This window comes from Cyphomyrmex costatus, unplaced genomic scaffold (genome assembly GCF_001594065.2).
Source record: "Cyphomyrmex costatus isolate MS0001 unplaced genomic scaffold, Ccosl1.0 scaffold33, whole genome shotgun sequence".
Taxonomy (NCBI): domain Eukaryota; kingdom Metazoa; phylum Arthropoda; class Insecta; order Hymenoptera; family Formicidae; genus Cyphomyrmex; species Cyphomyrmex costatus.
The window spans coordinates 1,036,431-1,051,830 of NW_017277450.1; the positions used below are offsets into that span (position 1 = coordinate 1,036,431).

Genomic DNA, 15,400 nt, shown 5'->3' on the forward strand with positions numbered 1-15,400 from the left:
ATGGGCTTCACCTATTCTTTAATTAGGTAAACAAAATCGCCTGCACTTATAAATAAATGATAGGATCTTCGCGAAAATCTACGCATCACCCAGATGTAGGTTCCATAATAGAAAAATGTTAAACCTTTGTTATTTCAAAGAAGAAAAAACTGTATAAATTTGTACATTTTACATTTATCTTATTGTAAGTTGGAATTAAAATTTCTAAATGCGTGATTCGTCATTTGTACACTCGTCATCTTCGAGTCCATTCGCGCTTCTCTTCGAGGAAAAAGATCGGTAACTTGTATGCATCGAGTCAACGAACTTCGGCACTCGACGTCTCTTGGAATTTACAGCGAGTCTTAAAAAAAAAACAAAGAAATTTGCATGATGATTTTCGATTAATAATGAAATGCGTTGAAAGCTGCTCGGTAACGTTTTATTATACCGCAATAACGGCGCGTTTTATGGAGCGTGTTCGCAAAAGATTGCAGTGTCACAAGATAAGCGCGTTACAAAAATAAAATAAAATACAAGTCTCGAGGTTGCGGCACAATATCTTAATAGAGTATTTTGAGAGTCACAAATCACGAAAAAATATTGAAGGCGCAAAAATAACAGCGAGAATTCTACTGGAGTGCCTGTAATTGAAACAATGTTTGCAAAAATAAAGAAAGAAAAGAGCGAAACTAAAGGTTTTTAAAGCAGCGTAGCGTAATTGTCAATCATCAGAAAACGACAAGATATAAAAAAATGAAAAAAGATCAGTAGACTCGTTTTTCACTTGCACAAGTGTTTATTCGCTCGAATGCACTCAGAACATCGTCGCAAACATTAAAACGCTTTATGTAATATATAATCCTTAGAGAGTCCGTTTCTAAAGGATGCGTTAAAAAATGAAGAAAGAAGAAAAGGAGAATGCACATGTGTATTACGAAAATTAAAATCAAAGGTATATATGATGGTTCAATAACTTGCAATTATTAGACAATATTATCATTAACTTAAACAAATAACCGGAAAAATTTATTTCAACAATTATAAGAATAATAATAGCAAACGAAATAGTTCCCAAAAATCTAACAACCAGCGTGGGACTCCTATTGCTTCGAAGACATTTTACATTTGAATTTTTGTAAAAATAAATATTTGGTTTTAAAACAAACCGAACAAAAGTGTATTCTTAGGCAAACTAAATTGTTTAATTGGTACAAACAAATATTTTTGTTATTTACAAAACAGAATTTCGTAAAAACAAAATTTTTTGTTGTATGAACAAATATGTAATTGTTATAAAAAGAATGCCTAAACAATTTTTAAAAAGCATTCAATTTTTTGGCTTAATGTATTTACTTATGCTCTTATCACTAATAAATTATCTGAAGCTATCTCACTTTCAAAATGGTTTTAGAGAGTAAATTTCAATCTAAAGAGTGAAATCTTACTCTCAAAGATTGAAAATTGAGATTGAAAATCATTCTTTTTCAAGACTGGTTTGTCAATTTGATTCTCTCTTTAAAATAAAATTCCACTCCAAAGAATTTAAAAAGTACGAAAAAGGTATATAAAAAATAATATAATTTTGTATTACATTAATATATATCTATATTATCGCAATAATATTATTTTCTCTTGACACAACTTTGACTTCTAAACTGATTTTGGCATTGTGTTTAATAAATTTAGATTTTTCATTATCTAATTAACTTATGTGTGGTTGCATGCTAAACCTAATGTTTTATTCAATGGGCTTCACCTATTCTTTAATTAGGTAAACAAAATCGCCTGCACTTATAAATAAATGATAGGATCTTCGCGAAAATCTACGCATCACCCAGATGTAGGTTCCATAATAGAAAAATGTTAAACCTTTGTTATTTCAAAGAAGAAAAAACTGTATAAATTTGTACATTTTACATTTATCTTATTGTAAGTTGGAATTAAAATTTCTAAATGCGTGATTCGTCATTTGTACACTCGTCATCTTCGAGTCCATTCGCGCTTCTCTTCGAGGAAAAAGATCGGTAACTTGTATGCATCGAGTCAACGAACTTCGGCACTCGACGTCTCTTGGAATTTACAGCGAGTCTTAAAAAAAAAACAAAGAAATTTGCATGATGATTTTCGATTAATAATGAAATGCGTTGAAAGCTGCTCGGTAACGTTTTATTATACCGCAATAACGGCGCGTTTTATGGAGCGTGTTCGCAAAAGATTGCAGTGTCACAAGATAAGCGCGTTACAAAAATAAAATAAAATACAAGTCTCGAGGTTGCGGCACAATATCTTAATAGAGTATTTTGAGAGTCACAAATCACGAAAAAATATTGAAGGCGCAAAAATAACAGCGAGAATTCTACTGGAGTGCCTGTAATTGAAACAATGTTTGCAAAAATAAAGAAAGAAAAGAGCGAAACTAAAGGTTTTTAAAGCAGCGTAGCGTAATTGTCAATCATCAGAAAACGACAAGATATAAAAAAATGAAAAAAGATCAGTAGACTCGTTTTTCACTTGCACAAGTGTTTATTCGCTCGAATGCACTCAGAACATCGTCGCAAACATTAAAACGCTTTATGTAATATATAATCCTTAGAGAGTCCGTTTCTAAAGGATGCGTTAAAAAATGAAGAAAGAAGAAAAGGAGAATGCACATGTGTATTACGAAAATTAAAATCAAAGGTATATATGATGGTTCAATAACTTGCAATTATTAGACAATATTATCATTAACTTAAACAAATAACCGGAAAAATTTATTTCAACAATTATAAGAATAATAATAGCAAACGAAATAGTTCCCAAAATCGTCTTGTTTTTTTACAAACATTATTATAGGATCTATCTACCACGACAGTCATTGTATAATTTTTCTGCATTTTTTAAAAATATTATTTCATTTTAAGTTTCAAGATTTTTTTTGAAAGATTTTCCAAAAGATAATTATGCCAAAATTTTTTTAAATAACTTTGTAAAAAGTTTATAATTTATGCTATAATTATAAATTAGATAAATTTTATGATACTCAAAGAAAATTTTATAGCGTCAAAATGGCGATTAACTCTAAATTGCGAGAAAAGGTAAGCTAGCGCTCTCTCTTGTGCATGATGCAGCATCTGTGTGGCGGCTTGAACGTACAAGTGCCGCCATCTCCGATTGTCCGCAATAACAATTCCTGTTCTGAATTATTTTACCGACACATGTTTCAAATGCTGCACTTCTTTATTAACACTGCCTAATTGCCGACAGTAACAATTAAACGGTAAACAATAGCGTTAATAATATAAATGGCAATTATTGTTCAACACATTGCAATACAAACGAGATAAACAGTGATATTTCCAAAATCATGCATTAATGAATATCAATCTTGCAATTGAATAAAAGTTAGAGATTAAAAATATTAATAATATTATACAAAAAATAACTATTTAATAAAGAATTAAATATTGTTATTATTTACGAGGGGGTAGCAAATTTTATTAATAAATCAGAAATACATTTAAATAGATGCAGAATATTTAATTAGAAATTAATTTATTCTGCATAATATTAAAATTTTTAATCTCTAGTTTTATTCATTTATTCAACTGCAACATTAATATTCATTAATATGTGATTTTTGAAAGATAAATGTAGAATATTTAGTGAATAATTAAAAATGTATTCTGCACCTATTCAAATTTATTTCTGATTTACTAATAAAATATGATACCATAAATAACAATATTTCGTGGACATTAAATGATATATGATAGAGACGACGATAACTCGTGCATAATCTATCGAGGGAGAATCGATTTTGAAATGATAAACGATGACTTGACAAATCTGATTGTGAGATTTATACTATTGATGCACTCGCTGTGATTAATCTGCGCAACGGTATTTTTTTCTAGGATATAATTTGTATTGTATCGCCCCAATCTGCCTGTCGGCCTCGTCATGACGATGAAAGCAAGCCAGCGAGCGAGGGGCATTGAAACGCTCGGTGTGTTGATCCATGCGCCGCTGCCAGGCCACGGGCCAAGTAACAGTAAACTTCGTATCGTGCCCCCCGTTATTACGTGCCGCCTCTCGCTTCTGCTTGTTTCTACGCTCGCTATCGAAATGTCGTTTGCCCCTTTCCCCTTCCCGCATCTGCTGACTAATGTCTCATATCTCTGGCATTGGACGTTCATGTCATTGGACGATCGATCACTAACGTGAAAGAAATATGTGAATATGTAAAACACACAGGTTGACCCTCTTACGGGTCAATTTTAAGCAGAATCGTAAAGCTCGTAACATTTCCGTAAGACTTATAAAAACTTACAAGTGATTATAACTTTGTGCAATATCTTTACAGACAGCTTCTTGCTAGTCATAAGATTTATGAGAAATCATAGATATTTACGAATTGTACCTCTTACGGTACGTACGAATAGAATTACAATATCAGTAATAAATTCTTACAAGTTTTACGAGAACAAGTTACGAGCCTCACAATTCTACTTAGAATTATCCCATTAGGCTCATCTATTTAATTTTCGACTTGGACTCTAATTAGATATATATTTAATTCGAATTTGAGAGAACACAGTTGAAAAATTTGTGTTAAATTTTATATATCTAGATATATGCTTTCAGAATTTGTTTATAATTCCAAGATACACGTTTTATTCAATAACAAAAAATGTGTAAATTTAATATTATAAATATTTATTTTACTGAAGAAATATGCCTTTACAATTTGCTTACAAATTGTGCCAAATCAAAAATATAAAAAGTTATATTTGATACAATTTATAAATTGTAAAAACATATTTCTTTAGTAAAATCATGTTAAATTAACACATTTTATTCATTTATCTTAAAATTTACGTTTTGAAATATATTATTTCATATTTTTATGTCAAGCTTACGGCATTTTGTCCTACTGGATCGCTTATATTAAGTAAATGACTAGAATTACATCACAGACCACACAGTGCGCAAAATTTCTAGTAATTCACAAAAACGCAAGCATCCCAGTAGAGAAAAAATTCATCATATGCTGTGTATTTTAATTGTTCAACAATTTAATAAAAATTTAATTCTTAATTATTTTAACACAATTTATAAGTAAGTGATCAATTAAACATACTAATGACCATTTTTACCAAAATATAGAATAATTTTAATCTCAATTTAAATTTTTTATGCTTTAGTATTTCTAATTTTAAGAATTAAAAAAAGATAAAAATTAATTAACCTTAGATTAAAGTTAATCTACATTGGTAAGAATGAGCATGAATATCTTAATTTAACACAAAATGTTATGTTTTTTAATCTTACATATTCGAAAATCTTGAGCAATGATTAATTGATATTCTTTAAAACAGATGTTATTCTTTTAAAAGACTCCGTGTTTAAAATTGTTGTTTAATCCTATAGATTCCAACTATTACAAATAATGACGCTTTGATAACGATTTAATTGGTCACTGGAATTAGTTTCCCTTTCAACGTAAAGCCCATCGACTTTCCAGTAATGACAACACTATTGTAATGACAAGACTGTAATACAGCACAACCTGTGTGTTTTAATAGCTCGAAAACTGAGTCAGTGGCAGCGACAAAGAACATGATTTTGCGAAGCGGCTCGGCTTGTATCGGGCCGAGGGTATTGTTGTGAACGGCGTCGTCCGTCATGAAGCCCGTAATAATAGCTACGAACGGAGATTCATCACCGAGCAGACGGAAATAATAGTAGCGCGAGAGAGAAGTTGAAACAACGAAGAGAATGCCGTAAAAGGGACGGCACGGAGCGTGTTCGGCTTTGCGTTCTCTCTTCTGCTCCATCTCCCATTTTCATTGTCTTACATTTCGCAGGACGCTCGCTTTCGCGTCGAAAGATCCGTAAATGTGTCACGATCCAAAAATATCTCTTGTTAGACACGGTGACAAACTCGGAGATCCCCGGAATAATTCTTCTTCTATCCCTCCTTTTATTCATCGCGCTTTGTCATTTTCCGTTCTTCAAAAAACGAATCAAAATGAATCTGCTTCCCCCGCATTACAAAGTGTCGCTTTGGAGAGAATTGTGTATAACGATAAAACAACAATCAATAATAATAAATTATTGGGTTGGGAAAAAAAATCCTTTTACATATATATTTTGCGACGAAATTTTCGTTGCAATTATGTCATTCGATAAAGCAAAGTTTCAGCTTTAAAAATCTGTTTTTTTAATTACGGTATGATAATTTTTAACGGAGTTATGAGCAATCAAAATCAGAATGTTCTTTTATTTAACTCTCGAATAATTCAGGAACAAAAATCGTAGGAACATTTTTATAAAATGATTTTGTAGAGAAAGCTGCAAGCTTTCACGATAGTCGAAAATTTTTCATCTGTTGCAGCTCGTAGTTTTATACATATGTAAAAATTATCAAACTCGAAAACAGAGATTTCAAACTTCAAAAAAACTCTTTTGTTAACTTAAATTTCATTCATTTTTAACGAAGAAATTATAAAATAAAAATTCTTTTACATAAGTGTAAAAAGATTTTTTCAACTTAATATTATACAAAATGGTTATTAATCATATCATTAAAATATAGAAATACTAATACGATTAATTATTATTAATATTAAATAATAATAATAGATCCATAAATTAGAATATTAATGCAGAAGTGTTGAGATTCAAATTAACTCTTCACTAAATATATACCAACAATAAAATTTTAATGTTGGTATTGTACATTTAGTGAAGTTAATTTGAACTGCAACGTTTCTAGATTAATACTAATATATATGTAAATTAACGTATCAATTTATTATTATTAATATTTAAGTATTTATATTAATATCACCTAACTATTACATGCGCTTTGTCATTATCATTATTTCTTCGACATTTGTGACAATCTTTCGCATCTCTAAACAATCAGTGCGTCTAATTACGATTAACAAACTGTAATATTCAAATATTATAGAAAATCGTTTGTTTAAACGCACTAAATACTTCTGGAACTATGCGGAGGATTACCACGAACGTCGAATTCATCTGGAAGAAATAATAACGATGACAAAACGCATGTATAATTAAAGGATATATTAAAGATAATTTCAACGCAATGTAATAAATGCAAACTTTATCGTTCAGAATACTGAACAATGAATAAAATATCAGCGCATCCACGGCATCATGCAAACCACAAAGAGCTTCCTGTGTTAGCAGTTTCTCGTTGGTACATCCACATCTTTGTCCCGCGCGATTACGGCGTAAAAACCACGCTTTTGACGCTCCGAGAATTACGATAAATCGTATTCATCGTGTCATTTTTTTCATGAAAAGTGCTTTATAACATTATCAAAACGGGGAACCCGGATATTTCAGATGAACGGAACAAAGATACCGGGACGAGCCGCGGGCGTTGTAGCTTTTTCGGTCGTGCGACGACCTCGGGAGATTCCCGTTACGAGCCCGGTGCATCGATGTCACCCGCACGCGAGGTGACGACGATAATGCAGTACATGGAGAGTCGTACCTATCTCGTAATTAATAAACGCGGTCGTTCCCACGTTATGCGCGATTCGTTAACAGTGCACATACACAAAAGGGTTATTTAATAGCGAGAAAGACGAGATTAACGGGCTCTTTTATTTCTCTCGCTCTATCGTACACTCTCTCTATCGGCTTCGCCATTCGCCACCTGTTGCAGAAATTCGCCGGTTGATTTACGGCAGTCCGATTAGCGTGGTATCCAGGAGATTACGTTTTTCTCTTTTCTCAGGCGAGATGGAGTGGCGAAACCGGTAGGATGTACACACTGTATACAAATGATATATTCCTCGTGTAAGATCGTGCACTCACCTTCGCCGGCTGATTCTCCTCCGTGCTGCTTCTCTCCCCGTGTCTCTCGAACATAGCAAAGCGATTCTAAAAATAAAGAACGATCTGATTAATTCGCTTCGACGCTACGGGAGCGCAATATGTTAAAGATTGCGTCAGACTACGTGTGATTCGTGCGCAGAACGCTTTTCAATTTCGTAAACAAAAATTTAAGGTTCCAGGAAAAGTTCATTTATTACTACTATCTCAATCTATCTCTTTATACTGTGCCATACTCTCTTAAAAAAAAAACTAAATTTTAAATATTTATTTGAATAGCGCTCTAAGTATATATATGTACTAGATAAAAACATATATTTATTTAATACAAAAATTATTAATTTGATTTAATTACTATTTTTTATTCAGTAAATATTTATTTATACTTTGAGTAAATGTTTATTTACTATTCAAAGAAATGTAATAAATCTAATTTTTATTGTATATTTTTTCACTTCTGATGTCTTTTAGGATAGCGAGGATAGTCTGACGTAAGTTTAAACATGAGCATTTTCATTCTCGGCTCAAATAATCTCGACATCGAAACTAAATATTCCGACGAGATAATGATAAATCTCTATCGCGGATTACAGACTTGAATATGTATATATTCAGCCAATAGACAGAGAGAGAGAGAGAGAGTGTGTGTGACGTAAGGAAGGAAAGTCGATGACAGGCTGTCACCTCAGTGCGGAGGCGAGATCGCGTTCTTTTTCTCGATCGGTTAACGGAGAAAGTTCATATTATTAACGCAGAGTAACAAGAAGAGAGGAAGAATCTCCTTTTCTTCCTCTCTCTCTTTGTCTCTTCTTACCCCGATTCTATACCTCAAGGTTGACACGATTGAGGACACGAGGAGAACCCTATTGAGCATCTTTCGCACAGATTTCGGACGTCCCGCGTCGCTGCTCATTTTCAGAGAGTCGTGCACTTGTCACACTCGTGTACACCAATTATTAAATATGTACGCGAAATTCAACACTGTTAAGCTTATTCTATAACGGTGTAACCCAAGAAATACATAAAAGTCAATCAGAAAAATCAAAATGGCTTTATGGATTTTGATTTTTAACATCATGCACTAAATAGTCAAATTTTTTAACTAAAGATCATTTCAACTTTTATGACGTCAAAATTAGGTCATTTTAACATCTTAATATAATGTGTTCCTTGGGAAGAGTTATTGTAAATGGTAATATTATCGTAAAAATTGACTAATTACAGTTTCCTCATGTTTGACTGTGGTTGGTCAATTCTTACAACAACAATCACTTACAATTACGCAGTTGTAGATTGGACTTTACATCATTTCATGAAAAAAAAAGAGGAACCATGACGAAGGAGCACGTAACACGAGACACGTGGCGTACAAAAATCGAGACTGCCGCGATCGGTCTTGGCCGCGCTATCAAAGACGCGCGAGCGATACCGGACGGCCGCTGCGCGAATCGAAACTGCCCGACACTCGTCAGCGCGCGTTCACGATACACCGAGAGTAAAAAGTAACGTTCGTCGCGCACTTTATCTCACCTCGGTGGTTTCCTGCTGATACCGCTCGCCGGCAGCCTGAAACGCAAAAGCGAAACGTGACGTCACTTATGTATGCGCGCCGCGTATATGTAACGTATTAGGAAAAAATGGGTGAAACGCGCGGTAATTAGCCGCGGCGGAGAGGAGCTGAATCGCTGCCTTGCTTTCTGTCTTTATTAAGATGGCCCCCAGCTTTCCTTCGGCCACGCGCGTGCGGATCCTCGAACGCCCTCGAAAAATCTCATATCGCTCGCCGCAAAAGTGAAAAAATTACACGAACAGAACGGTCTTGCTCAAGTATCTAAAAATTTAAGTAGATCTGAAAATAATTTTGTCGGACTATCAAAATAATTAAGATGCTCAAGTTAATTGCTAGAACATCAAAACTTTTTACAGCATTGTTCATCATGCTTTTTCCTACATAATTGGCTACGTTCAGCAGAGAAATTGATTAATGAGCGCTCAGTGATTCCTTAATATCATTGGTTCTTGCCTTTGGTTCTGCACTGAACTTAATGATAAGTGTAGAAATCAATCATATTAAAGATCAATCACTGATCATTTTATCTGCTAAACGCATTTTGATGGTCTGACAAAATTGTGTTCAGATCTGTATGTACCTAAATTTTTAGATACTTCAACAAAATCATTTTTTCCGTATACTCACTAGATTTCCGTGACATAAAATTTAATTATGGATGCTTTCTGTTTGACATAAGTTGATATAAGTGCCGTTCCATCTTTGTTATTCACTAAATATCAAGAAAGATGGTGTTTATGTCAACTTGTGTCATTAAATGAAAAGTACCTTACGACTAGAATGTGCAACTGCGATTAGGTAACAATACGAGTTACATTGCGTTATCGTAATAATAGATAAAACGATCAATTTTGTAATTCTGTAGAAAATAATTTAATTTGTGTTAAATAAAATAATTGTGTTAATTAAAAATATTTTAATAGCGATTTACAGAATTTATCAAATGCAAACGCATAAAAAACAATTTTTTAAGCACAGAAAAATTTGCCGACTGGATCATCAAAAGTTCTGTATATCAAAATCGGTTACACCGAATATTGTTTACACTGAGTTTGTTCTTTCGAGATTTGGACTAATTAACTCGCTTGCGTTATATACTTACGTGCGCTATACTCGCTGTATCCGGCGAGGTCGCCGAGGCCAGCTGGTTCCTGTTCTCTATGACCGTTTTTATTTGCTCGAGTACCTGCGAAACAACGATAAATAGCGGTCAATAATGCGCGCGGTGTGTCATTTGCGGAAATTTTATCTGACGCAGAGATCTAATTTTTCGAAAGTACGGACTTCTCTTTTCATCTCTTCTTTTTCTTTTACTAATTGTACGAAGACAAAATATTCTCACCACATTTTGCAAAACGCAACTTTTAGCCTTGTCAGTAGATATATATACGTCATGCGTATAGAATGCGACATTTTAACGCCACGAAAAGTGGAAAGACATTTGCGACAGAAAAATATACGACGATAAAGATTATTATGCGTTTCGTGTGAAATGTTTATCACCAAGAGCGCCGGCCGCGACACGTAACGCGTCGATTTACGAGCTTTAAAAGTATGTTAAAAGCTTCCGCGAATTTACCCGAAGGGATATCCGATGTCTTTGTGCGACGTGATGATGATTGTACTCCTTGTGCTCGATGATCTCGTTACTCTTCCTGGCCTGCCTCCGCTGGAAAAAAGAGAGACGAATGAAACGTAGCGTATAAGTGAAACCTAAAGTCCTTGCAGGTTTTGGGTTTTCCATGAAACATGAAAACTATTCGCGACTTTCCTCAAGTATCAGGACGGAACGCGCTTCTCATTTTTCTCTCGAAAATAGAAAGGATGGAAAGAGGGATGTCCCACATTTCGCATGGCATTCTGACACGAATCATCAAATAATTATGAATCTCGATAATTGCAGCCGTCAGGAGATACACTCAAACTGTGATTATCGCTGTTCTAATCGAAATGCATGATATAATTTACCAGAATATAAATTTTCGAAAGCAGGAAGTAAATTCTACCTTGTAAATATTATGTTCTCGCAGAATCGAATTAATGTATGTCGTTTATTATTAAAAGAACATATGAATAAACTGTAATTATCCCTCTCACTCCAATCAAAGCATAAAATATGATTTTTACTGACATATATATTTCAAAAGAGATTGCGTTTTATAAATTATACATTGCTTTTAATAAAGAATCAATATTATTGCATACAAAAAACAATTTTGCTAAAAAATATCTAAAAATTTAATTAAATACAGATTTGAAAATATTTGAAGTACCAAAATAATTATTATGTAGAATAATTACATTGAAAGCTGTATAAGTATTTTTAATACAAAAATTATGAAAAATTTCTATATTATGTTTGAAAATAATACAAAAAGTATGACGGCAATAGAACCCGGATAAAAAATTATCTCAATAAGAAACAGACATGTTTAAAAAAATTAATTAAAATAAAATATAAAAAAATTTGTATTCAAACTATAAAATAATATTGTTAAATATAAATAAACTTGATTAAATCATTTAATGTGTATATACATTTATTTGTATACGGAAAATATTTTTCAATTCAGTTATTTTTTGTAGTGGCAATATACCTAAAACATTCCAAAGTGTAGATATGATAATGCTGCAAAAACTTTTAACATTCTAGTAAACAGTTTAAGCGTTCTACATAATTATTTTGACGATCTAAACAAAATTATTTTCAGATCTGCATCTACCTCAACTTTTATGTACATAAACAAAATCATTCTTTTCATGTGTAAAAATAAATTAAATAATTCTTATCAATAATATTTCTTCTAATAGATTCACTATGTTATCAACAAACTCAAAATATCAATATTTTAATCTGTCCAGAGATACTAGCACACATATTACGTTAGTAATGTAATTCAGATTTTGTAAGTTTAATATATTTCTGACAACGAAAAAAGAAATAATAATGACTACTAGAATCGTATTTTAAATTATTTTTATTTCTTTTCCTTTGTTTAATTGGATTTAAATTTAATAAAATAAAATTTTGAAAAAATTAAATTACATTTCTCTATCTTTAAAAATTTGTCTCTCTGCAGAGATTAAAATAACAGTTACTACCTTTGTTATAAATGATACGTGCTGCAGTGCACGTAAAATGGTCGGAAGCAACAAAAAAAAAACCGGAGATAACAATCTACAGTCGCTCGAAAGGAAGAATAACGAAGGAAAGTAACGGTGTATTGTACATACATACGACGGGAGAAAGAAAAAGTAAGTCGCACGTTTGTTTCGAGGAAATGCAGTACGTCAGCCGTCCGACGCGCCGGTTAATTAGCAGCCTTGTTCGTTAATTACGTTCACAGTGGCGCATCGTCATTTTTATGCAATCCACCGGTAACGGCGATCGGTTTACTCGAGTAACACACTCGTGCGAGAGCACCGCACGATTCCTCGCTTCGCCGCGGGAATTGGAAGACAAGTCACGAGCCGATCACAGACACGTGTACTCGCGTATAGCACGATTCACGCGCGTGCTTAGAATACCTATCCGATCTTCCGATGACCGCGAGATGAGACGAAAAGCACCGGTCGTTTTTTTCTTTGTAGCTGTTTTTCACGCTTCACGCAGTGGCGAGCACGACTCGCGAAGTCGCCGCGCGCTCGCGTATATAATTCGCGGATATGTAAACGACATGAGCAAATACACGTGCACGTGCGTACTTGCGTCACGATTAACGAGCTCTTACGGATAATTCGAGTGTCGCCGGGAGTTTCACCGGTCGCGGTGAAAAGGAAAAGAGTCTCGAGCGTCCGCCTCGCGAATGATTACGTGAACGTTGCATCAAACGCGCAGAAAATAATCTACCATTAACTATTGATATACATTAACGCTTAAATACTTTAATTTTTTATAGCAAAATAGTTTGTTCATTAATTTTTTGTAAAATCGATAAACTATTAGCACACTGAAAAATTATTTAAAAATTAAAAGAAATTAACGTTTCTTCCTTTTATTAATTTTGCGTAAATTGAAAAATTAAACACACAGGAAATAATCTAGCATTAAATGTTCATTAATTCATTAACGCTTAATTATTCGTTTTACTCTTTACTAATCATTATAAAATCAATAAACGATAAAACTATTAGTGTTTATCGCAAAATTTATTTAGCAACTTTCAAAATAAGTGCTTTAACCTTCGTTTGTAATTTTGCACGAATTTGGGAAATCTTATTAGAGAGTCGCAGGAAATCTAATCTACCGTTAAATATTCATTCATTAGCGCTTAAACAATCGCTTTAATCTTTCCTAGCAATTATAAAATCAATGAGCAGACTATTAATGCATCGCAAAATCTATTTAAAAAAATAAAAAAAATAAACGTTTCTTCCTTTTTTAATTTTACACAAAATTGGTAAATTAAACACGAAGAAAATATAATTTACTATTAAATATTAATTCATTAACATATAAAATATTTGCTTTAATCTTTTATAATGATTGTATTAAAAGAAATTAAAATAATAAACGTTTCTTTTTTTCTATTTTTAATGTTGCGCGAGTTGGAGAAAAACTTATACTCGGTATTTCTTTAAAAGAACTTTTCATGTGTCTTAAGCTTGGACTTAAATAATCTACTGGTCCTTCGTGACCGGACCCCTGAGAAATACGCTAAAAGCAACTGCAACGTTTTACAGAACATCTGTGACATCTGAATACAAGAATAAATACTGACCTCGAGCGTCGCCAGGCTGGCCAGCGAGGAGAGAGGCCGAGTGTGAGGAACTTCTCCAGGGAAAACGCTATCGTGAGATACTGACAATTTGCCGGCGCCTCCTCGTAACTTGACGAAACTATCCTCCACCCCGCTTCGTCGGAGAAATACGCTAAAAGAGCAAAAAGATAGTGTGACGTTCAATAAAATATGTTATAAGAGTTATTTCGAATTTCTTCGATGGTATCTCATTTACATAAAAGTAGAAATTCCTTGTTACATTATTACATCAAATTAAAATTAAATAGAAACAGAACTTGCGTAAGGACGTGTGTATCTAAAAAAAAAATATATATATATATATATATACATATAAATCGTGTACTAAAAAATACGTGCAATAAAATTAATTAATGATTTTTAACGTTAAAAATATTATACGAATAAAATATAACACAGTAAAAACATACGAATATTTTAGTTTTTCAGTAATGAAATTACTTCTAATTCATTGCAAAGAACTAAGCACACACATTCGACGCGAACAGCGCTCAACATAATTTATTCAATGCCGTTAATATTCATAATTAAAACGATGAGTTATTTGCCAGGAATGACACACGTCACAACGATAGATAATTATGCGGCTATTCTGTGATATGTTACGACGGTATCACTCGAGCAAAAGCAAACCGCGTCGTAGTTATATGATACGTTATATATCGACCCACGTAAATACAGAACACGCAAACCGCCCTCAAGTTTCGTGCTACTACGAGGTAAGCTACTATGAGGTACTACGAGGACAAAAATAAAAGTTCAGTGAGAAAACGAGGCCAAGGATCATAAATTGATAACGAGCCGAATGTGGTTACGCTCATGATTCAATTCGCGCTTCGAAAAACGTAAAAGTATTTTATTATACATCCAATTTTTATTTTAAACCCGTTTAAAAAAAGACATCTTCCTTTTTGCTGCCAGTAGTACTATTTTGTGAAGAAACAAATAAAAAAAGGTAAAATAAAATATTTGAAACAAATTACAAAAAAAATTAAAAAGAGATCGTTTGTCAAAAACAACAATGGCAATTACTATCGGAGATGTATTACAATTATTATGTTATCTATGTCTTAATTAAGTAAGCTTTTGAGATAAGCGGTTACTTTGAAGTATTGTTAGATTTTTAAATTTGAGCAAGGTCAATGTTTTTCTACAGTTATTCTATTAACATTTGTTCGTAGTTAGACACAACGAAAAGTAATTAGTTATTATCAGTAACTGATATTTCGAT

At 32.9% G+C, this 15,400-nt stretch overlaps 1 protein-coding gene across 1 annotated transcript in view; it reads right to left on the minus strand.

Annotated features, from left to right (window-relative positions):
- The window catches only part of LOC108775901 (uncharacterized), a 97,764-nt gene that overhangs the window by 26,172 nt on the left and 56,192 nt on the right, over positions 1-15,400 (minus strand). Inside the window, exons 5-9 of the mRNA XM_018542365.1 lie at positions 14,131-14,281; positions 10,989-11,078; positions 10,512-10,595; positions 9,370-9,405; positions 7,822-7,887 (exon numbers count right to left, since the gene is read on the minus strand). Coding sequence (XP_018397867.1) covers positions 7,822-7,887; positions 9,370-9,405; positions 10,512-10,595; positions 10,989-11,078; positions 14,131-14,281 — 427 coding nt within the window. The remainder of the gene's footprint in view (positions 1-7,821; positions 7,888-9,369; positions 9,406-10,511; positions 10,596-10,988; positions 11,079-14,130; positions 14,282-15,400) is intronic.